Raw genomic sequence first — 25,781 nt, forward strand, 5'->3', positions numbered from 1 at the left:
AGTAAACTGAAACTTACACTGTTGATGGTTGCCTGATGAGGTCCGAGATCTGCTTGGATAGCTGGTGAGAGCTGCGCACCATCATGCTGTGCAGTGTAGCTGGGTGCTGTGGGATGTTGATGCTGATTGCCCCCACTTTGAACACCGCAGCATTGCTTGTTCGCAGACCTCTCTGGGCACTATAAAGTGCCTGGGATTTGGCAATACTACATTTCACCACCGTTCTGCAAAGACAAAGAAGAGCCTTATTCATGTGTATATGTGTTAGGATGGCAGCAAACACCTCCTCATGCACTGTATGTTTACATGCTACAGTGTTTTTTTAGTCTCATACACTGATAAAGTGGGGTGTAAACACTTTACAATCTAGCTGTATTAGAGAAATCCATGGCTAAGTTATTTCATGATGGTAGTTAGCAGAACACACTAACCTACATCAATCTTCTTAAATATTCAGACCGAAAAAGAGCTATTTGAAACTAGCCGCACCATTGCATTGTAATCTAACAAAGTATATGCCACAGGGACTACTTCAGTTTCCTTTATTTGTTACTCTTTTACTTCTGAACAGCGTAAAAGCTTGCTGAAGGTCCCTGGAATGTAAAATATGTGGAGCACTTATATATTTACGAGTTTGCACAGTTTTCTTTTTTTTCTGAATTCTGTTTAACTCTTCTTTGCATGTAGTAAGCATTGGATATATATATGCTAAAACACAGCTCAAAATACTGTTTTCTTATGCTCAAAGCATAAACTCAGCAACCACATCTAATTCAGAATCTGGGAGTGTCCCATATCCTCTCCAGTTCTCCACGATTCCTCCCTCCCCATTGATTGTTTACCCATGTACACCACTCTATTCATAAGTCAACTGCATGTAAACAATCCTCTATTTTTAAAGTCTTACAAGACATTTGGAGTAAAGAGTATAGGTTAAACAAAAGGGAACAGTTAATGGTGGATCTAGAGTTGCACTTTTGTACCTTTCTCCAAAAACTGACTACAGTATAGAAACAATAATTCCTCAGCAGGCAGGCCAGGGGATACTCACACAGCAAATTGTGCATCAAAATGTAACAAAAACAATTTGTAATTGCAGGAGGCTACTGGGTTTTAGCTTGGCCTCATGGAAAGCAATAGTATTCCAGTGGTTGCTGATGCACATTACAGGACTGAATAAAGTGAAAGACGTTGCATAAAAAAAATGTTGACAGAACTAATAATTATATGCTTGGACCAGATTACAATTAACTGGATATGAACATTTCTCAAACTGTGTAGCCATGGCATGTCAAAAGCGTTGTGAATTGGAGGGGCACTAGCCCACAGTAGCCATGTGGTCTGTATCCAGGTGTCCTAGATAAACTTACATTTTTTTGTGATTCACTTTGGGGTGGGTCAAACAGGTAACTATATTTTTAAGTGCAATTAGCTATCCTTCAAGGCCATAGACCATGTTAAAATGGCACCATAATACCGGTTAATGAACGTGATGCAATTTTAACAGAGAACTATTAATCTACCATTGCACTACACGTGAAAGCAGTGGCCTTTATCTTTGTAGTGATATTATAGACAGCAGAAATTTGAGCAAGAGACTTTTCAACAGCTGTTCCCACTCTCTGGTCTCCTTTCCACTACCCATCAGGCTCACCACATCCTTCAACACCTTCAAAGAAGCCCTCAAAATGCACCCATCCAAGATCTCCCTCTGCATCAATGCCTTAACTTGTTCTGCTGAGTACCTATTATGCAACCAGTACCAAGTAATTTCCCTACCCCCTCCCTTTAGATTGTAAGCCTCTGGCAGGGTCCTCCCTCCTACTGTATCCAACTTGATTATGCACCCCTTCTTCGGGTACCCTTCCTGCAGACCGAATTGGACTAGAACTATGTGGTCTCTAAGACTTAAAAACAACTCCTCACATGATCTCGTTGTCTGTCTCCGTAATTAACTATTGTTCACCGGAGCGTAATATGTTGGCACTTTATAAATACATTAAACAAAAATGAATAACAAAGCTTTCCACAATCTCTCTCCCCTGTACATCTCCTCACTAGTTTTCCAGATACCAACTTGATTGGCTATGCATACTTGACTGGCTATATCAACAAGATTGAATAAAGGCAAACACCAAGGGAGTTAAATAAAGCACTTAACAAAACACATCACAAAATCACAAGCACTACACAGGTAACATTCAGGACATACAGAAACTCTTGTTTGGCTGTGCTTGTTGGAGATGTAGGGAAATCCTCCAGTCTAAAGATGAAGGTTCAAGAGAAAGCAAGAAGGAAACAAAAAGAAATCAAAGAAAGAATAAACATCCATGTAAAACTGTCTGGTTCAACTGTGAAAACCCAACAAAGTGTTTTTATGCTGGGAATACACGGGTCGATTCTGGCACTCGATTCTTCGCCCGATCGTTTTGCGCGATCGATTCTCTTATCTTCCGCTAGTTTTTCTTATCAATTCACTTCAATGGTGACTCGAGCGGCAAAACGATCGAACAGTGATCAACATGTCGGAAATTATCTTTACATTGGAGCAGAGATGTTTATAATATGGACTTTTTTTTAATGTAACTACTGCTAAGTGTTCTCTGCACACATGAGAGTGTTCTCTGCACACACACTCCTATGAGTGCAAAGTCCTCATTTCCAATTAAAATGAAAAATTACAGGTTGCTCTCACTGGCCACAATTTATACTGCATGACTTTATATTGCAATACAATGCTGTGTCATTTTTGCAATCAAGTTTGCAGTAGCATCTATCACAGAACACATTCATCAATTCAGGTGAACATTCAGAGTGCTCTACTAAACCAGAAAGTAGTGTAGAATGAAAAGACTTTGTTTATTCTCTCATTCTCTGGCACATCAATAGTAATTATTATAAAATTAATGACTACGGCTTTATACGCTGTATATACACTTCTGGGGTTCAACTACAATTATATTTTCTTGGCAAGCCTTATTCAAAGAGATAGTAGCCAACTAGGGCTGTGTTCAAGCAGACTGATTCAGGAGGTGGCACAGTTGAACTGGCCATATTCAAGCATATCAGATATACTGGAAATACCTTCACACTTACTCCATCAAAGTGTTGCTAAATATAATATGGACTTCTTAAAACAGAAGGTATTTCCAATAATTCAGTGTTAAGTGAGCAAGTTTGTTTTTTATGATGCACCATGAATATGCAAACCGTGTCTTTCTGCTACTGAAAACCAGGCACACACCGAGAACCGCTGGTGTATAGTGAACCTACAGCTTATTCATTTTACAGAGCCACACCAATCCAACATGCATACAGCACAATTTTGGACTTTTTGGCCTATTTTAGTCCCTTATACTCTCCTAGTGGATCTGGGTCACCATAAGCTATCTGGGTACTCCATCAAAGTGTGCAACAAAATCATAGTTGTTTGGAGATGATCAGGATAAAAGATGCTTAACTGTTTGGCCATGACACCAGTCTTAGTTGCCGCTTTCTCAGTTGTAGCTAAGGCTGGTGTCACAGCAAAAACATTGTTTGCCTGTTTCATCCTGACTGCTTCCAAATAAAAGAATACTTTATTACACTCCTTGGGAAACTTGAGTGCGAAGATGCTTCCTACATATTTCATACAAATTGAAAGGCATCAGAAGCCAGAATGGCCTAGTCCACAGCAAATCTAACAAAGTTTTGTTGCTTTTTCAAAGCAAATGACTTGGAATATTATGGATGCTGCAGCTACATAGTTGCCTAGGTTGGAGAATACATGCACCTATCAAGTTCAACCTCACAAAACTTTCTCCATGACTTTGTCAAGGGCATTGCCTTCTTACATCAGTTATAGCTGTGGATGCAAGTTAAAAAAGCATTCAAATCCTTTTTAGACTCAAGTATAGAATTCAACACAACTACTTCAGTGGTATTCCACATCTTAACCACTCTTACTGTGCTTTTCAACACAACTGGAAAAAAATCTCCTTTCCTGCATGCATTCGCCATGTCCTCTTGTCCTTTGTACAGACCTAGGGATATAAAGCTCATTTGCCAAGTTTTTGACCGTATTTATACATGTTATTTAGGACACTAGGAGAGCGGTGTCACCTAGTGGTTGCAAATAGCCCTTTACTAACATAGGGCAATGAACCTAAGCTTAAGCTTCTTTTTTTTTGCTGTAGGCCAGATCTTGAGAGATTTGTTCCGAGATGAAAAACTAACTATAACAAGTAACTTGTCTATATATCTTATCTAAAGTTTAGATAGTTTACACGGCAAATCTGGCTGCATACAGCTTCGACAGTTTAAGATGATTTATTCCTGTGATACAATGAGAGCGGCCATGTTCTGTTTGTCATCATTGCACAGGTAATCTGCAATTGCATCTCCAACCCTCAGCCTGTGAAAAATCACTCCCCCCTCCCCTTTGCCACTCTGGCTAGTAACCTCCTCCTCCTCCTGCCCAGACTGAGCTCCCATAAGCCCTTGCTACGTGAGTCTGAGTGCCTTGGTGTTTTGGAGAAGCTGTGGGCGAGGCTTGTTTAGTTTATAGGGAATTAGCGTATTAAAACAAAAAAGTATTTGACTTGAGGAATGCCCTATAACCTATATGTAAGGAACACAATTATGCAATGAATAAAAGTTCATCTCGGATCCACTTTAATAAAAAGTACAGTTTAGTTTAAGGATTAGATACAGGATTAGATGTATTTTGTTAGTTCATATGCTTTAATATATTTTGTTACATTTTTTATGATATTGTTGAATATAGACTTGCTTGACTAGGACATTTATACCTATCTTTAAAGTTTATTCATTAGATACCAGAACACTGGACAGTGCACTATAAAACATTTTATTAGCATATTCATGAATAATAGGTTACAGTAATATATATGAAATATGGCATCCTGCAAAACAGCCAGGGGCTTAATTGGATCTCCCCGCACCCCCTTCCCCCCCCCCAATGTTTTTATTTTAATTTTGTTTATTATCTAAATGCATGTAAATAAATGCATCCACAACCCCAGTGCCTAGTCATTCTGAGTCCCATGCTGCAAGTGCTCATGTGAGCTCAGCCTGGGGAGGAGGCGGCTTTTTACTGAAGCATGCATGAGATTTCAGAGGCAAGGGGGAAGAGAGGGGAGGAGAAAGGAGGTGAGTGGAGTTTTCACAGGCTGAGGGGTGGAGATGCAGAGCAGCTTGCCTGTGTAATAATGACAAGCAGAATATGGCTGCACTCATTGTATCAATGGTAAACCATTTAAACTTTAGATAAGATATACAGACAAGTTACTTGCTATAGTTAGTTTTCCATCTCGGATCCGTTTTAAGTAAAGTGAAGGTAAACATCTGAGCTAATCTTAGAACTCAAAATCAGATGGACATTTTGACAGATTTAAAATGTCAACTAGGTCCTCTCAGCAGTCAGGTCCTCTCAATTGACTGCAGCAGGACCTGTTACCAGGTTCACAAATATGATCTGCACAAGGTATTTATGAGATCAGGTAAATGCCTTCTGGGCCATTAAAAAAAATCTACCTGATATTTGAAAGTTGTTTTTTTCAGTTATGTAACAAACACCACCCAAAAAAAAAGCTGCATTGTGATAGAATTAAGCCATGAAAAGAAAACTTACTGAATATTTGGTGTAATGCCTTCTAGAAGAACAATATTAACACCTCCTATGTGAGCTGTGGCACACGTCTCAGTCATTTTCTGATGAAGCACATCTATAGGAAACAAAAAGAATAAACTGATATGAGATTCTTTCACAGCATCAAGTAAACTAATTAAATTAGAAGATAAACATGAACAAAAGTGCAAATACAACAGAATCAAAATGTTAAACACTTCTACTCTATAAAATAAATATAATTAAAGGGCGATATACGAGTATAATTGTCCTACTGATAATACTGACTCATCAGTAGGAGCAAGAGGAACAATGGCAGTAAGGCGTATTGCACACTACATGCAATTCTGATTTTTGATTCCAATTAAAAAAAAAGTACTGCATGCTGCTACGTTTTTCAATTGGAATCAGAAATCGGATCATATAAAAAAAAAAAAAAATCAGAATCACAGGTGGTGTGCAAGAGGCTTTAAGCAGACACACTCCAGATTGGAATCAAGTCAGTTGCTGCAGAACATGTACTGCTCTACAAAGATGCATGATGTTCCCTATCAGTACAGTAACTTCAGTATAATGAAAATGTGTATAGATAAAGTCTCATGGATGTTAAAATCCAGCCAAATACATTAAAGTAGCTTCTGAGCAGAGCCTGCATGCCTTCAAAAGCCAAATGACCATTTAAAAATCATCAACTATTTGCCTAAAATCTGTCACATGCTCATTAGTTGTTGAATGCTGAAATCAGACTTACAATGGTAATTCCTGCTTTACAAACTGAAAATTATGAGAGGACGACCATTACTTCACCAGGTGTGCATAATAATGTCAATTGTCAATTCTTGGCATTTTATAAATACAATAAATAAATAAATTCCTCAGCATGCCTATAAAGGTTATTAATAGTACAATATATTAATAGTACAATTTTTCCTTTAGATTCACTCTTTCTACTCAATTTGTATGATCAAATTGTATAGAAAACTGCACAGTGTTTTGCGCAAATCGATGAGAAATGATTCTTTGGTTGATTGGTAAAGGAAAAAATATCAATCCGAAAGTTGGAATTTATGATCCATGATTTTGCAACTAATGCTGGACATACACGGCTTGTTTTTGAGTCATTTAGATGGCTCGATAGATAAGTTCCGACATGTCCGATCTCCCTCTCAATCGTTTCGCTGCTCGATTATTGATAGAAGTGAATGGAAAAAGATAATAAAAACGAGCGGAAGATAAGAGAATCGACTGCAGAATCGAGCAGCGAAGCGACCGAACGGGAGAATCGAGCAGCAAAAACGAGCCGTGTATGCCCAGCAGTATGCACATCAGAACATGAAGAGGACACTTGGGGCTGGTGCACACCAGAAGAGCTTTTATGAGCACTTTGCTGCTGCTAATGCTATCTTATGTGTATGTGTGCTCACTGGAGCAATGTGACTTTGTAAAAATCCCCCATAGCATTGCATTAGCAAGAGCTTTTAAAATCTCTAGCGTTTAAAAAGCGTTTAAAAAGCTCTTGTAGTGTGCACAGACTGTTTGGAGAGGAACACAATGTTGCACAGCCAGATATTTCTTTTACGCTTTAGTATATCTTAATTTAATGTAGCCATGCCTTGTGTGATTCCCTGTTTTTGAACACACACTAACACATCACAAAGTGTGAATGGAAGAATGTGCTAATTTCAAAATGGTGTAGTGTAAACAATGTCTTAAAGAAAACCTGAAATGAAAATAAACGTATGACACTTAATTGTATGTGTAGCACTAATGGTAAATAAAAAAGGATTCCAGTAAAGTACTATTTTCAGTTCAAGAAAAAGACTGAATTCTAAACAGCAGCCATGAAACTCTGATGTAAAATCTGCATTGTGCAGCTCCAAAAGAAAATAAATAATTGTGGTTTCAACTTTAATGCTCTGTCTTGTTAGCAGTATTTTCACAGTCATACAGAATTGTTTCACATGCATTTACTTCACTGGAGTTCTAGGCTGAATTAGACTGCCTAATTAGCAAAGATAAAATGCTGTTTACCCTTGCAAAGAACAAAACAGAAGACCTCAGACAAGCTATTAGTAGGACTAGTACACTATGTACCCATGATAATCTCATCATGTCACATGTCAGTTCAGGCACACTTTAAAGGGAATGTCCAGGCTCAAAAAAAAAAAAAAACCTGCTTCCTCCAGCCCCTGGCAGCCGACATGTCTCACGCCACAGCTCTGTTCTCAGCTGCCGGCCCGGGGTCCCCACCAGTGCAGAGGCTGACCTCGCGAGGTCATCCTCTACTGTGCCTGCGCGAGTGCCACTGTCAATCAAGCACACATTGTCCGCAGTGTACTGCACAGGCTGTACTTGACTGACAGCGGCGCTCGCGCAGGCGCAGGGCAACCTCACAAGGTCGGCAGAGGAGGGGACCGGGAGCCAGTGGCTGAGAGCGGAGCTGCGGTGTGGGACATGTCGGCTGCCAGGGGCTGGAGCAAGCCCCGGGTAAGTAGATTAGTAGAGAGGTTTTTTTTTTTTTTTTTTAGGGAGCCTTGACATTCCCTTAAGACCACGTATAGGTTAGCATCATGCACCCACCTCAATGGAAAGTGGGATCTGTAGTTTATCCTATAAATGTATCCGCCTCCCAGCTCTCAGAGAACAGAATAGGGCTGTGTAAAATTGTAAACTGTGAGAATAATTTCAGTTCTCCGAAACATTGGTAGGATATAAGCTTGCCAATAGACAATTACACAAACATAGTTCACTGGATGTTGTTTTGCAGGTATTCTCTAGTTAGTTACAGTGTTGTGCATAGACTAGTTTCCCTTTCTGTGCATATTGAAAACAATAGAAATTAGGATGACTATTTATGAAGAAAGAACAAAATGAGAACAGAAGCTGCCATTGCAACAAGGCAGTTCCTATCAGTCATTTTATAGGAAAAGATGCACAAGAATTCTGATGGGTTGCCATGAGCAGCTTTTCAAATTCAGTTTTTTTCAGAAGAAATTGAGCTTAAAAGGAAAACACATTGTTACCTTTCATTTTCTCCTTCAGGGTAAAGCTGCCATGAATCCTCTTGAGTTCTGATTCCATGGTCAACCCCCCAATATCAGCTTCTAAGTGAGTACGATTCACCATACCAATTCCAAATATTATTAAAGTGACATGCTGAGGCTCAGCTGCAACCAGGCTGCGTTTTCTTTGACTCCTGTTCAGACTATTGCTGTCCTGTTCATTTTCAAACATAACCTTACATGTAGGCTCTGATGGACTTCGTCCTGAAAATTGTAAACAAGAATTACATTAATTTTATTTCCTTAAAGTATATCTCAGCACAAAAACAAAAGATATTCAGCAGACATTATTTATGCATATAATGTAAAATAAACATGTGTTGGTCTAGGCCAGTGATAGGCAAACTTGGCTCTCCAGCTGTTAAGGAGCTACAAGTCCCACAATGCATTTGCCTTTATGAATCATGACTTTGGCTGTCAGACTCCTGCAATGCATTGTGGGACTTGCAGTTCCTTTACAGCTGGAGAGCCAAGTTTGCCTATCGCTGGTCTGGGCAAACCATCAAGAGAACCGTAGTCAACTGACCTATGTGGTTCCTGCTTAGCTCATCTTATCTGCAAGTGTAAGGTGAGTGACTCATTCCAATCAGCTTACATTGCCGGAACCTCTGATCCTTGTTCAGGCTGGCAGAGGAGAGGGAAAGGCAGTGCAAATAAGGTGAAGCCTCTCACTTTGCTTTCTTCATGTAGTATGTACTGAAGAATGCAGCCAGAGAACACAGGACCCTTGCTTTCGTTGCATGCAGGGGCGCTTCTTGCCACAGGCAGTACAAGCAGCTGCCTGCAGCGCTGTGCCAATCAAAAGGCGCATTTGCGGCCGCCTGTCCCTACTGCCATGTCATTTATTTTGTCCCCCCTGTCTGTGTTCCTCTCGGCAGCAGCAGCCAGCTTGTTTCTATGCTACACGTGCGTGTAGCGACACTTCCGTCTCCCCTCCGCCCTCTGGCGCCAGCCGTCCAATAAGCAGAGGGGAAAGCTCTGCTCCAAGCCTCAGCTTTTGTAAGCAGCCACAGACGCAGTGTTTACTGCGTGTGGCCGCGCCCCCTAACCCTGCCCACCACCAGTCAAGCATGAAGGTTATGCCGATCTGGATGCTGCTGACCACCTGAAAGTGGCCAGTCTATGCCCCCCTGCATCCCCCCTGAAGGGGCATCATTCAGAGCAGAGAGAGGTGAGCAGGCAGATGGCAAAGCTGCAGGCTGTGCTCGGAGAGGAGAACAGAGAGAGAGAGAGAGAGACAGCTACCAATCAGCAGGACGGATGGAGTGCAAGGAGGAGCACAGAAGCTGGAAGGCTGACATGTGAGTAGAGGGACAGGACTGTCAGCGACACTGTGTGTGAGGCAGCCCCCCTCCCCCTCGCCCATCTAGTGACAGGAGAAAAGACACAGGCTCTGCAGAAGGTAGTCTGCCTTATTTATATAAGGTGCCTTGCATTTGTAACAGGGCTGAAAAGTTCCTGTGTCTGAGTGCCCTGTGATTGCCCTGCTGGACTCCATCCCCCTCTTCCTCCCTCCTCTCCCCCTCCCAGTGCTTCAACATGCTCCCAGTGTGCTCTCTGTCAAACAAGACTACTTTATTATTATTATTTAGTATTTATATAGCGCCGACATATTACGCAGCGCTGTACAGTGTATATATATTGTCTTGTCACTAACTGTCCCTCAAAGGAGCTCACAATCTAATCCCTACCATTGCCATATGTCTATATTATGTAGTGTAAGTACTGTAGTCTAGGGCCAATTTTATTTTAGGGGGAGCCAATTAACTTATCCGTATGTTTTTGGAATGTGGGAGGAAACCGGAGTGCCCGGAGGAAACCCACGCAGACACGGAGAGAACATACAAACTCTTTGCAGATAGTGCCCTGGCTGGGATTCGAACCAGGGACCCAGAGCTGCAAGGCGAGAGAGCTAACCACTACGCCACCGTGCTGTGGTGAGACACATCTGTCTCTCCCTCAATCACTCTGTCTCTCCTCCATTTTCCTCCATTTCTTCCTCCTTTCCACCTATTTTCTTCACCACTCTCCTTTTCATGTACTTTCGTGACACTCTCCCACTTTCCTGGTATGTCTCTGTTATCTGCTACTGTCTCTCTCTCTCTCTCTCAGGGGTGCCTGATCCACCAGCCTCACCGACCAAGCGGTTGCGTGAGGTGCTGTCAGTTTGTGTCACCTGAGGCGCAGCCATATTGTGTGACCCCCATGGTTCGGTGCTTGCGGCGTCTAATAGACGCTGTGCCAAATTGCTGGCCGAATCCCGCAGCTCACCTCAGCCTGCAGAGTCTTCCGCCAGGCAGAGCAGGGCTACAGGAAGATGGTGTCCGAAGCCCTGCACTGGAGACTATTTGTGTCTCCGGCGCAGGGCTTTGGGCTCCATCTTCCCGTAGCCCTGCTCTGCCTGTGTTAGCGTGGGACTTTCACAGCGGCTGGCTGCAGGGAGATGACTCGATGAGCTGTGCGCTGGGAGAGGCGACTTCTGCAGGCTTTTTTTTTTTTTTTTTACAGGTGCATTATTTATTTGTGAAACACTGCCCATATTATGATTGTTTTCTAGTGAAACATTGAAGCATTACGATTATTTTCTAGTGATAAATTGCTGCATTATGATTATTTTCTAGTAAAACATTGCTGCATTACGATTATTTTCTGGTGAAACATTGCTGCGTTACGATTATTTTCTAGTGAAACATTGCTGCGTTACGATTATTTTCTAGTGAAACAATGCTGCGTTACGATTATTTTCTGGTGAAACATTGCTGCGTTACGATTATTTTCTAGTGAAACATTGCTACATTACGATTTTTTTATGGTGAGACATTGCTGCATTATAATTATTTTATGGTGAAACATTGCTGCATTACGATTATGTTATGGTGGAACATTGCTGCATTACGATTTTTTATGGTGAAACATTGCCGCAGTACGATTATTTTATAATGAAACATTACTTTCATGAAGGGGGTGGACGGGAGAGGGAAGGGAACCACGGGGGGGGGGGGGGGGGGGCGCCGCAGGTTTTTTCGCCTGGAGTGACAAAATGGCTAGAGGCGCCCCTGACATTGTATTGACATTCTAGGTTATTTACACATTACTTATTACTCTCTTAGAAAGTATAGGATTGACATGTTATCATGGTCATTATTTTTTTTACTTTTGCTACCAGTGAAAATGATATCCACTCCATACAAACATTAATTTCCGTTTCCTTACAGTGTGTGAAAACAGGTCTCTTTTAGGCAGACCTCCAGTGTAAATTACATATACTATGGGTTGTTGAGAAACGCCATGGTGTCTTCTCAATTCGAGATAGAGAAAAACACCATGGTATTTATCAACAGGGGACGGGGCTACATGGCAGAATCTGACAGTCACAGGCCTTGGGGAGGGATTCAGGAGGAAAACACACGGCAGGTAATTATTACATTATATTAAAGGAGGACCCATAGAATGTGTAATTTACACTGGATGTCTGCTTCAATCTAACGGATATAATAGCCCCCCTGGGCCAGATTCAGATAAGTTACCTTTTCACCTACATTTTCTCAAAGGAGATTTTTTTTTTACACTTTATTGGTGAAATACCTTTTTAGCCTCAAGCAAGAAAAAAGTACCCAAATAAGGGCTGGTTCAGACATGCGTCTTAAAAAGCCACCTGGTGTCTCACTCAAATGCTTTTTTGCAAGTGTATCTTCGGTGGTGCTTCCCGACGTTCATCATTTTTGAGCACTGCAGGAGTACTCAGAAGCATGCCCTTCATGATCCTAGAAGCTACATGTAGCCAGGAATAAATGAGGCGATGGGAAAAATTGTGATCAAGCGCAAATGACAGTACAGACGCTGTCCATTCATTTGAATGAACATTACGTAAGCAATACGCACCACAGCCTTCATTTAGCACCCGTGTGAACCAGCCCTAAGATATCCCACACTATGATACTAATTGTTTATCCATTTTTACCACTTCAGTGTTCTCCCCAGAAATTTTTTCCAGCTAGGTGGCATGAAAAAGTAGCCGAGTGGTGTGCGAGCTGCGAGGGGGAAATGCAAGGCTGGTGCAACTCTGCTTACAGTTTAGGAGGAGAGCCAGGTGCTCATCAAAATTAGCCAGGTGAAGCAACCATCTTAAAGAGCCTGAGGAGAACACTGCATATGGGTGTTATAGTTGCATTTCATATTGGGGTGATTATTGCATTTAGAGTTTTGGCAGTATGGTGATGGCGTATGGGCAGCATGGTGGCACAGTGGTTAGCGCTCTTGCCTTGCAGAGCTGGGTCCCCCGTTCAAATCTCAGCCAGGGCACTATCAGTGCGGAGTTTGTATGTTCTCACCATGCCTATGTGGGTTTCCTCCCACATCCCTGTGCAAATACAAGGAGAGGCATCTGCTTACCAGGATAGGTGTCAGCGGGAGGCCCGGGAGTTCGACTTGCGCGGTCGCAGCTAGCGGGATTCACTAGGATTTTTTGAGGTATTGGGATATATCAGTGTATATGCACTTTTTTCTTTGCAGCATCTGATTGAACCAGTGATTAGATTAGATTATTGTTGGTTTCACTATATACTGTTTAAACAGCGGGAAGATAGTGTCGATTACAATTGGCACGATCTGAGAGATCTGTATGTTTTTAATTGTTTTTATGAAAATACTTGATAACTTTTTTCATCAGAGATTTGATTGGTTCCTGACATTATTATTATTAATAGCCCAGAAAGGCTTCTCTTTTTCTTTTTGAGTAAGCAGTCAGCAGCCTCCATCCCCGGCAAATAAAGAGACTTTATAGCTTGCTAGGTGCTGAAAAGGTATTTTGCAGATAAGCTTAACAAATTTTACAATATTTTTTTGATCGTTTTTCATCCAGTTCTATGAAAATCGATAAAAAAAAATAAAAAAAAACTATAAAAAAAAATTAAAAAAAATCGATCGATCGAAATTCAGATCGGACATGTTGGAAAAAATCGATCTGGCAGGTAAATCTAACAGAAAATTGTATGGTGTGTACCTAGCATTAGGAACACCAATAAACTGAAGCTGAAAGTATGAAGCAAAAATAACGAGGAAGGAAAGCAAGTAAATAAGGAAAAAGCTTCTTCAGCCAGTAGGTTATTGTATATTCCAATCATCTCTATCAATTTAAAATGTTTTATAAAAAAATAACATGCACACTATTCAAAATCAATACAACAGGTCAGTGAATGTCTACCTGAAGGTGCAAGAGGTTCTGAAGACTTTTCCAAAAATCCTGTGGGGTCAGATATGAGAGAGTAGAAGTTAAGCAGTTTATACATGTTCTGCCAGCACTCTGCAGAGGGCTCACTTTGCTCAGAAACTGTTATGGAATCAGAGTCATCCATATGTATGGCCATATGATCTACTGCATCTTTAGATCCCTTTCGAGAAACCTTGGACGTTCTCCTCTCTGATCTTCCCAGTGAATTTTTGTTCCGAGATTCCTTCTTGTTGTTGTCAGTGCTGGCTCTCTTGTTCTTTATGTTATTCACTCGGTTTCCTCCATTTAAGCTGCCCCGAGAGCTGCGGCTGAAGTCAGAAGAACGGAAGTCTCGGTGTTTCCTCGTTTTGAAAGTGGGTGTTGGAGACGCTGAGCCAGCTGTGTACCTGCTGAGTTTGATATCAGTCTGTGTTGCCTTGATGTCATCAATCATTGTACTGAATTGATGTATGAGCCGTACTAAGGCCATATCTACATGTTGACTGATGGATTGGCAGGATATGGTGAAATTACAGTGGAAGGTGTTATAGTATCTTTTGCTGAGATCATGAAAAGACAGGGCACTTGTGGGGTTCTGAGGTGTGCACATAGACTTTTCCATTATAACTGCATTGATGCTGAAAGTTTCCAACATTAGAGCTGGTTTAAACTCAAGCGGAGGCAGATTGATGGCTCCTTGCCTAAGGACAGAAATAAAAAAAATGAATTTCAGCAGTGGCATACCATCAACAGAAGAAACAGTATGTCCTAGAGAATGAGACAATCTCTCAAAATGTCAAGTAGCATATGTCACATGAAAAAGATCTGTAGTGCCATTTCTGTGGCTTCACTAAACAAAGGAACAAACCTTCTGGCTCTTTTACTCCTCCTCTCTTTTGATGTATCGGAATCAACTATGTCAGCTCTGAGACAATCCAAAGTGCCAGAGAAAGACAAGTGTTCCCCGAAGTACATCCTGTAGCTTAGAGGGACAACATCTTGTGACTGGATTCCTGTATGACTCAGCAGAGGTTTGAACACCACCTAGAACAGCAGAGACGAGCAAATGGCACGTAAATGAGAGAAAAATACCATATAATACCATGAAAATATGCAATATCCACAATAAGTAATGTTAACTGCAAAAATTTTTATCATTGGTATTGATCGATACATAAGGATTACAACATACAAACATGGCTGACTATCCTAATCAATGACCAAAACTTATAAGGGTTTGCAATCCACTGCAAGTAGCAATTGCGATTTTTGTGGCATTTTCTAGAGCGATTCAGGTGATCTAAAAGCACTTGTATGTAACAATAGGGGTTTTTTTTGTTGTTGTTTTTTTTTACAGCCATTAGGTTATTGTTTTCCCCCATTTTCAGAAGTAAAATCGCTGCAAAAATGCTATAGTTCAGCAATTGAACAGCAATTTTGCAACTGACCTATACTTTATATTAAAATGAAATTACTCCAGAAATGCTGCAGGACCCGCGAATGCAATTTCTCGTATGTCCATGCAAGTTCAATTACCACCCACCATTTGCAGCAGTGAAAGTGCCCCTGTAAAGCCATCCATCAGCCCAACTAATAGGCTGGAATAGTGACTATGAGATGTTAATAAAAATCCTATTGTTTCTGTGCTAACAGGGAAGTGCTCTGGTTTCGGAGGGCACAGTTTTTATAAACTGACACCAGGAAGAGTGAAATAAGACAACAAACACGTCATTATGTTTTTAGGTGAAGGTCAGCCTCGCTGTAGCTCAGTATTGCTGTCATTCCTAAAGCCAAATATTTTATAACATTTTATAAAATTGACACCTCTTTCTAATTTTTATTGCAGTCTATGTCCACATGCATTATTATTATTATTTAGTATTTATATAGCGCTGACATCTTCCGCAGTGCTGTACAAAGTATATGAGTATATAAGTATATAGTCTAGTCACTAACTGTCCCTCAGAGGAGCTCACAATCTAATCCCTGCCATAGTCATATGTCTATGTATGTATTGTGTAGTGTATGTATCGTAGTCTAGGGCCAATTTTTAGGGGAAAGCCAATTAACTTATCTGTATGTTTTTGGGATGTGGGAGGAAACCGGAGTTCCCGGAGTAAACCCACACAGACACGGGGAGAACGTACAAACTCACTGCAGATGTTGACCTGGCTGGGATTTGAATCAGTGACCCAGCGATGCAAAGCACGAGGGCTAACCACTACGCCAATGTGCTGCCCATCAATCAATGCAGCCATGGACTAGACGATAGCGAACATGACATGCATTACCGAATAGGTCAGCAGCTGCTGCACAACAGTCTCTCTCAAACACTAAAGTGTGAACTGAGACTTGTAATTTGATTATTATGATATTTGTTATCTACTTTTTGCATTAGGATGTTGGATGGAGTTCTTTGATATGCCAGAACATAAACTGAATGTCCCTTTCAACCTTGTGTCTGACTTGTCCTTGATACTGCCTGAAGCTAAAACTATACTTACTTTCTATAATGTACTGTATAGATTGTAAGATCAACAAAGGAGGATCCGCAGTCACAGCGAAGTAGTAAAAGCTGGTATTCTTTATTGAGAAACGCCACAAAAAATGACACACATGGGAGCAGGAAATGACTGACGCGTATCGGGCTCAAAATCTGCCCTTAATCATAGTCATACAGATTCTGAAAGAGGCGGGGACTTTATAGCAGAAGGGAAAGGGAGGGGAAAAACCCCACACCCAATCGTCCTGAGAAAAGCCACAACCCCTTAAAGAGAACATCACACAACTTGTAATGAAAGACAACTGGATGGTTAAATAGAAATAGTGCATCATTACAAAAGTACAAAAATGTAGCAAGGTTTGTAAAAAACATCTAAATATAAAATTTAATACAAATAGTACAAATGAATATAAAAACTGGCGAATGAAGGAAAAAATGTTACTGTTTCTTAACTGTCATATATTAAGCTAATGTCCCAACGGGTGTTTAGGCCATCAGGAAAACGGGTACCCATGCGGTGGATCCAGAAGGCTTCTCGTTTAAGGAGAAGCTTCTTATGGTCACCTCCCCTAAATGGGGTGACTACTCTTTCCACGCCCTGGAATTTGAAGGAAGTCATATTACCACTGTGACAGTTCTCAAAATGTTTGGAAACAGCTGATTTTTTGAACGTGTTCCAGCTCGTCCCACAGTAGTGTTCACCTATCCTCGCTCGAAGATTGCGGGTGGTGCACCCCACATACTGAATGCGACAGCTGGTGCACGTGATGACATAAATTGTATGTTTAGTGTCGCAATTAATGTATTGCAAAATGGGAAAAGACTTGTTGGTGGTATGTGAAAAGATAGAAGTACCCCTGTGGTGACACTTACAATAATGACATGTAGTGAAACCGCAGGGGTAGGATCCCACTGTACTTAGCCAAGTCGGAGTGCGTATGGAAGCCGGGGACCTGAAAAGGCTGGGGGACAAAAGGGACCCTAGAGTGCGTGCTTTGCGAGATGAAAAACGGCACCCTGCATCAAGAACTTCTTTAAGTTTCAGGTCTGAATGTAAAACCGGGAGATATTTTTTGATGGTATCAACAATATTCTTATATTCTAAACTATATTCCGTCACAAACGTGACAGGACCCTTCCCTGTTTGTTTTTGTTTGACCTTACTATTATCCAAAAGTTCAGCTCTAGATTTTTTGGCCACTTTATTCCGACTGATCTTTAAATGTTTATCTGTATATCCCCTCTGTCTTAGCCTACCCTCAATCAGACCGCACTCCTTATTCGCACCCTCCAAAGTGGAGCAATTGCGAATTGCTCTAACAAATTCACCTGTCGGTATGGCATTGATTGTATGCAAGGGGTGACAAGAGTTAGCTAAAAGGATAGAATTACCCGATGTGGGTTTCCGGAAAGTGCACGTAGAAACCATGTGTGATACATAATCTCCCGTCAAAGTGAGATCTAGATAATCTATCGACGTTGCATGTGTATTCATGGTGAAAATCAAATTTAATTGATTATCATTGAGATAATTCAAAAAAGGTTCCAAATTATCAGGAGGACCCTCCCACACCAACAACAAATCGTCTATGTATCTGCCATACCATTGTATATGGGAGGCAAACGGATTGTCATCCCCAAAGATGCGGAGCTCCTCCCACCAGCCCATATATAAATTGGCCAGGGAGGGGGAAAATTAAGGGCAGATTTTGAGCCCGATACGCGTCAGTCATTTCCTGCTCCCATGTGTGTCATTTTTTGTGGCGTTTCTCAATAAAGAATACCAGCTTTTACTACTTCGCTGTGACTGCGGATCCTCCTTTGTTGATTTTACTTCTGGCGTGGCCTGCCTGATCCTGCACCGGTGGAGTGGTTTTGTTTTGGGGGTCCCAGAGCGTTTGGCTTCTCTACTTCTGTGTTCCTGCTCTTGCCATATGCTCCCCCCTTGTCACAAGCTGTCTTGATATACCACTACTGACTGCCATCTGAAGTCACACTGGGCCTTATGGTTTTAACTACTGGCACTGAAGTTCTTTCTGGATCACTGTTTTCCTATTAATGTGCTGTCACAATGGAGTTGCGGTCCCATGCCGCCCTGTCGTCCATCAACAAGGAAGCTCAACCTATGACCTGTGCCCATGAAGTGCGAGTGCCTATTGCGACTGACCTGGCGGATGAGCCTTGGATCTCTGGCCGCTCGGTGTCGTCTTCTCCCATCCAGTTGGGGGGCGATGGGTCTGGGATACTTTGTCTTCCCGCTGCGCAAGAAGGTGCTGGCCAGCCGCCAGTTTGTTGCGGCTTGGCGTCTTCCGCCCACAGTGCTGGAGCTCTGCAAGCATCCGGGGGAAGTGACGTCATGGTCTCGACACTGCAGGGACTGGTGAGTCCGGACACCACGCTGGCTTCTCCAGTAAAAGTTTCCCCCATATGCCAGCAAGACATCGTTGGTACCATGGCCGCCTCTTCCTTACCCTCTTCACACCACGCAGAGCACATTACCGTGCGCATGGACTCGGGACATTTGGGGAGTTCACACTGTCCTTCATTCTCATGTGCTGCTGCCATGGGCTCTGCCCCAGTTTGTTTGGGAGCTGTACCTAAGCGACTATCTTATCAAGATGCCCTGTATGTAATGTCTGGATCACAAAATATGCTTGATACACAGGTTACTTCTGTTTGCCAGACTATTGCGTTTCCTACAACATCTTTCCCAGTCATGTCTGGGGGCCAGGCATTGAATCACATTCCATCTGATTATATGCATTCTCAGACTGTTTCTACATTGCCTTCTACGGCCAGGCACTGTTTTCCCCCGTTTCAGCCATACATGACATTACCCAATATGTTACCTGCAGTTACCACCATTATGCCTCAACACATGCTATATGCAGGACACCAAGTGGGTTACTTTCCTTTGTCTAACGGAATTCCTTCACAGAGACTTGATAATACTCGTGTCAATGTTGTCAATGTTTCATCTACTCATGTTGGCCACCCACAATTTACTTCATGTGATATGCCTTTGTTTAATGCTATAACATCTGCTTCGCTAGCTGATAATCAGGCTGTGGAGGGGGATACTTCCTCAAATGGAACTCTCTATAACGATATTGCTGTTAATATGATTGACTCTGCAGATATTGATACTGAGGCTAAATTAGATTCTGTTAAAGCTAATGTTGGTAATGTATCTGAGATGGAAGTTTCCCACAACTATAACTTTGATCCTTTGGCTAATGAGAATGTTTTCGGAGATCTAATGGCAGATTCTGAACGCAAGAGTAAGTTCGTGTCGGTTTTCTCTGGTGATCAGCATACCAGTAGTTTGCAGCCGGAACTTACTCTGCATTCCATCTGTAATACTCTTGAATGTCTATTGGACAAAGAGGTGCGTTTGTGGTGGGATGTCACCAGCCTCAAACACTATGTCAGCAAGGGAATTGTGCCACGTGGCCTTCGGATTAAAAAAGTTCCTACTACCATTTTTTCTGACAAATTTGTCATTGAGTGGAACCAGATTCTTTCAGATTGCTCTCTGAATCTAATGAAACTTATTGTTGTCTACGAAGAGCAAAAACTTGTAGACCTCAAAATACAAATCGATAAAACCACTCGGGATTTCGTGAGGCACAGTTCCCTTGCTGCATATGATGATCTCAATGCTAAATTGAAACAAAATATAGGCAAATTGGAAACGATTATTATGGAAACCAAAAGAGTGAAGTTTTTGAGGGACACTAATGATTACAAAAAAAATGTTGTCTATGAATGGGGAAGGTGGGAATCTTTCCACAGGTCACCCAAATCTATCCTCAAAAAGTTCACTCCTAGAAAAAACGTCAGCTTTGGCCCCCAGGACACCTCGGGGTCTCAGTCTGACACTTCGGAATTTTCTGACTCCTCACGTAGTATTCTACAAACTATTTTTCCGTCTTCCACTGATGTGTTGGGGGAAACTCGGGTATTACAGACTTCCGGGATACCGGTACAGTCCCTGTCCTATTATCAGACCTCTCAAAAGAAATCGAGACAAAAAAGGAGACGCCAAAAACTAAGAAAACCAGGAGAGCAGGTAGAAAACACAGGAAATCCTCAACCCAGATAGCTCCTGACATTCAAAATGTGGTCAATCTCTCCAGTAAGGAGCTTACTTCCGATCAGATTGCACTCCTGTCGAGGGGGCTCTCCTTTGCACCCTCCAATCACTTCAATTTGTTTAGGACTATTTTGGACCTAAACAAATTTGTCAGAAATCTTGTGGTCAAGAAACATTTTTCAGGTGACACTGAGGTTTCTGACAAACAGGAATCTTTACCTGCCAAGAAAATCAAGGATGTTCCTCCTTTTGCAGATATCAAAACTCTTATGACATTACAGTCATTGGATGTAACTGGGCCACCCGGCATTGAGTTACGGGATGTGGTCCCTGTACGGGTTTCTAACCCCTCTTTCTATCCTGTCAATGCTAGATCCCCTGTCATTGATACATTTCAGGATTTGGTAGAGAGGGAGCTGACCAACCTGGCTAGGGTCCCTAGGGCCCCTTCTGACCTCACCCTCTCTGAGCGCCAGGCTCTTAACGAACTACATGGTGACTCTAGTATTGTCATACGCTCAGCTGATAAGGGTGGGGCGGTCGTGGTCCTGGATGCCACTGATTACGAAAATGAGGCCCTGAGACAGCTGGGGGATGGGGGTGTGTATCTACCCTTGACTCGCAACCCCACACAGGAGTTCCTTGGTGATCTTCGGGCATTGTTGGAACGTGGAGTGAATATGGGGGTGCTTACCATGCGACTCTCTGAGTTTCTATGTCCATTGCACCCTGTTCTCCCTGTGTTCCACCACCTCCCGAAGATCCATAAACCGGGCGTTCCCCCAAGGGGCCGACCAATTGTTGCTGGTATTGGCTCCTTGGGTGAGCGCCTGGGCGAGTGGGTGGATGCACACCTCCAGCCCCTAGTGGCAAGACTTCCGGGTTACCTTCAGGATACCAGACATGTTCTTTCTAGTCTTGACAGGTTCAGGTGGAATTGTAATTTCAGGTGGGTGACCTTAGATGTCACTTCATTATATTCCTCCATTCCCCATGCACTAGCCTTAAAAGCACTAGATTTTCATTTAACTACATATTCTACCTTTGATCTTTCACTCCAGTCCTTTTTGCTCCTAGCAGTTGAGTACCTCCTCACGCACAACTTCTTCGTCTTTGATTCCCAGTTTTATCTCCAGAGATGCGGGGCTTCCATGGGGGCCAAATTTTCCCCCTCCCTGGCCAATTTATATATGGGCTGGTGGGAGGAGCTCCGCATCTTTGGGGATGACAATCCGTTTGCCTCCCATATACAATGGTATGGCAGATACATAGACGATTTGTTGTTGGTGTGGGAGGGTCCTCCTGATAATTTGGAACCTTTTTTGAATTATCTCAATGATAATCAATTAAATTTGATTTTCACCATGAATACACATGCAACGTCGATAGATTATCTAGATCTCACTTTGACGGGAGATTATGTATCACACATGGTTTCTACGTGCACTTTCCGGAAACCCACATCGGGTAATTCTATCCTTTTAGCTAACTCTTGTCACCCCTTGCATACAATCAATGCCATACCGACAGGTGAATTTGTTAGAGCAATTCGCAATTGCTCCACTTTGGAGGGTGCGAATAAGGAGTGCGGTCTGATTGAGGGTAGGCTAAGACAGAGGGGATATACAGATAAACATTTAAAGATCAGTCGGAATAAAGTGGCCAAAAAATCTAGAGCTGAACTTTTGGATAATAGTAAGGTCAAACAAAAACAAACAGGGAAGGGTCCTGTCACGTTTGTGACGGAATATAGTTTAGAATATAAGAATATTGTTGATACCATCAAAAAATATCTCCCGGTTTTACATTCAGACCTGAAACTTAAAGAAGTTCTTGATGCAGGGTGCCGTTTTTCATCTCGCAAAGCACGCACTCTAGGGTCCCTTTTGTCCCCCAGCCTTTTCAGGTCCCCGGCTTCCATACGCACTCCGACTTGGCTAAGTACAGTGGGATCCTACCCCTGCGGTTTCACTACATGTCATTATTGTAAGTGTCACCACAGGGGTACTTCTATCTTTTCACATACCACCAACAAGTCTTTTCCCATTTTGCAATACATTAATTGCGACACTAAACATACAATTTATGTCATCACGTGCACCAGCTGTCGCATTCAGTATGTGGGGTGCACCACCCGCAATCTTCGAGCGAGGATAGGTGAACACTACTGTGGGACGAGCTGGAACACGTTCAAAAAATCAGCTGTTTCCAAACATTTTGAGAACTGTCACAGTGGTAATATGACTTCCTTCAAATTCCAGGGCGTGGAAAGAGTAGTCACCCCATTTAGGGGAGGTGACCATAAGAAGCTTCTCCTTAAACGAGAAGCCTTCTGGATCCACCGCATGGGTACCCGTTTTCCTGATGGCCTAAACACCCGTTGGGACATTAGCTTAATATATGACAGTTAAGAAACAGTAACATTTTTTCCTTCATTTGCCAGTTTTTATATTCATTTGTACTATTTGTATTAAATTTTATATTTAGATGTTTTTTACAAACCTTGCTACATTTTTGTACTTTTGTAATGATGCACTATTTCTATTTAACCATCCAGTTGTCTTTCATTACAAGTTGTGTGATGTTCTCTTTAAGGGGTTGTGGCTTTTCTCAGGACGATTGGGTGTGGGGTTTTTCCCCTCCCTTTCCCTTCTGCTATAAAGTCCCCGCCTCTTTCAGAATCTGTATGACTATGATTAAGGGCAGATTTTGAGCCCGATACGCGTCAGTCATTTCCTGCTCCCATGTGTGTCATTTTTTGTGGCGTTTCTCAATAAAGAATACCAGCTTTTACTACTTCGCTGTGACTGCGGATCCTCCTTTGTTGATTTTACTTCTGGCGTGGCCTGCCTGATCCTGCACCGGTGGAGTGGTTTTGTTTTGGGGGTTCCAGAGCGTTTGGCTTCTCTACTTCTGTATAGATTGTAAGCTCGCAAAAGCAGGGCTCTCCCCTTTTTGTGTTTTGTAAAATGCTGTATGTTTTGTTAATCCCAAAACAATTGTCACTGTAACTTATTACAGTGTCTACCACTACTAGATTATGTACCAAAATTGGTTTTGTTATATATATATATATATATATATATATATATATATATATATATATATATATATATATATCAACATCTGTATATTATATACCTTTTTTTTATAATTCACCAGTATAGCACCAGGGAAGATGATGAGGCTATATAAAGCCTCAATAATAATACAGAATAGTACTATTTGTGACCCCGACCCTGTATATAAATTTTTTTTAAAAGGGACAGCAAAAAAAAGTACATGTACAGCTAGGTTTATGTCACACTCACTTTTGTACACTTGTATGGACAAAAAAAACCTTAAAGAGGACCTGTAGTGACATATAGTAGAATGCAGTAAATTATCCAGGATATTTTCCTGGTTTCAGCACCAGGAACACTTCCTACTGTATATCTATATATTGTTATGTAACTCCACCCTCTCAGTGACGTTAACCTCCAGAATTACTCCCGAAGCATTCTGGGAGACTAGGTAAATATTCTACTGGCTTTAGAACTCCCCTGACAGCACTAAAGATGTTGCCACGTGATAAATTCTACAATATAAATCAGGGTGATTGGGCAAACACCGACTGAATAATTTATAAATGGTTATTGTAAAAAAAAAAAAAAAAAAAAAGCTATTTTATTAATTTCGTTATTTTCACTACATTTTCTCTTTAAAAAAAAAAAAAAAAACATTGATGAAAAACAAAGAGTAGATTGTTTTAAATCACTGGAGATTTTTGTATCATTGTTCCTTGATACTGAGCCACAGACAATATTTAATAACGCGAGTAAATGTTAATGTTTCAACCTGTGCATCCGCCAGCTGGACAGCAGGGAATCCTTGATTGCCTTCTTCAATGCCAGCAATATCATCCTGGCTGGTGCTGTGCTGAGATTGGGTCCCATCTAGTGTGTTCTGCTCACTAGACAGCACAGTGTTGAAATCTGAGGCTGAAGGAATGGTTGGCAGGTTATGTGTTGTTGCTGCAACAGACAATTTTTACTTTGTGATTAAAGACAAATGAAAAAGCAAGGTACCAAAAAAAAAATAAAAAAAAAAATATATATATATCAATAGAAGTTCTTTTAATTTGCTTACAACATTCTGTAGGAAACCTTTTAATACCAACTGTTATAACCCATCTGACTATTTCAATTTAACACTAGAACATTTTTAGAAATATGCTATCATTTACGTATTTCCCACCTACATTCTCCAAATAACATTTTTTTCTTTTGTGTGCTAATAGTTGCCACTGTAAGGCATATAAGCTATGCTAAAGCTTTCTTATGTAACTCTTACACAATCCCAACAAGCTCAAGACATAAAATTCCTATTCCTGAAACTGTCAAGAATAACACTAATATTCATTTGTGGCTGGTACCAATGACAACTGTCATAGGTATACCAATTATTACTGATATATCAAGATTCAGAATAGAAATAAATATGGCAGCACTATACTAGTTAATTGCTCCATTAAACTGGTTACACACACTAAAAATGAGATTTCTGTAATGCTTTCAACAACAGTATAGCTAGTTAACTGTTTGGTGAAAGGTGGTGTAGAGGAGCTGACCACTGTTTTGAACTACTGATAACACTTCACCAGAGCCTGATGAAACATCGTCAAAAGCACAAAACAACTGATAACTCCTTTACACCCTTGACCCTTATTCAATTCACTTTTTCTCTTAAGTTTTCTCCTACAAGATACATTTTTCACCACTCCGCAATTGTAAAAGTACCAAAAAGTAGGTGAAAAAATACTGGCAAAATTATCGAGAGCATTTTCTTCCTTGCTGGCGGATTAAAATTAATTTTATTGATAAGAAGGGAAATATCACCTTGGAGAAAACTTAAGAGAAAAAGTGAACTGAATAAGGGTTCTTATTTGTAAGGGATAGCGGAGACAACGCCGCCATGCGGGGCAGCATGGCGGCGGTCTCCGCTTCCCAGCCGGCGGACTCCGTCGCTTATGCGGAGCGGCCGGCACAGGCTTGTAGGGACACCGCCGCCGCGACTGGTGACACAGCGGCGGGTCTCACATGGCGGCAAGCGGACTTCAGTCCGCGGGTGGACGCGGACCCAGGGCCTGGCCTCTCCATCACACAGAGGGAGTTAGGTCCCAGGTTCATAGGGCCTTATCCTGTGGTCAGGAAGATCAATGATGTTTCTTATATGATTGATCTCCCAGCCAGTATGAGATGTGGGAGATAATTCCACGTCTCCTTACTGAAACCGGCAGTTTA

The 25,781-nt window shown here is 41.6% G+C and overlaps 1 protein-coding gene across 1 annotated transcript in view; it reads right to left on the minus strand.

The window, feature by feature from the left end:
• Nucleotides 1–25,781, minus strand: part of BLTP1 (bridge-like lipid transfer protein family member 1) — a 399,009-nt gene that overhangs the window by 124,630 nt on the left and 248,598 nt on the right. The window contains exons 44-50 of the mRNA XM_068280272.1: nt 24,337–24,512; nt 14,769–14,944; nt 13,895–14,601; nt 8,653–8,895; nt 5,633–5,726; nt 2,213–2,263; nt 18–224 (exon numbers count right to left, since the gene is read on the minus strand). Coding sequence (XP_068136373.1) covers nt 18–224; nt 2,213–2,263; nt 5,633–5,726; nt 8,653–8,895; nt 13,895–14,601; nt 14,769–14,944; nt 24,337–24,512 — 1,654 coding nt within the window. The remainder of the gene's footprint in view (nt 1–17; nt 225–2,212; nt 2,264–5,632; nt 5,727–8,652; nt 8,896–13,894; nt 14,602–14,768; nt 14,945–24,336; nt 24,513–25,781) is intronic.

This window comes from Hyperolius riggenbachi, chromosome 1, assembly GCF_040937935.1.
Source record: "Hyperolius riggenbachi isolate aHypRig1 chromosome 1, aHypRig1.pri, whole genome shotgun sequence".
NCBI lineage: Eukaryota > Metazoa > Chordata > Amphibia > Anura > Hyperoliidae > Hyperolius > Hyperolius riggenbachi.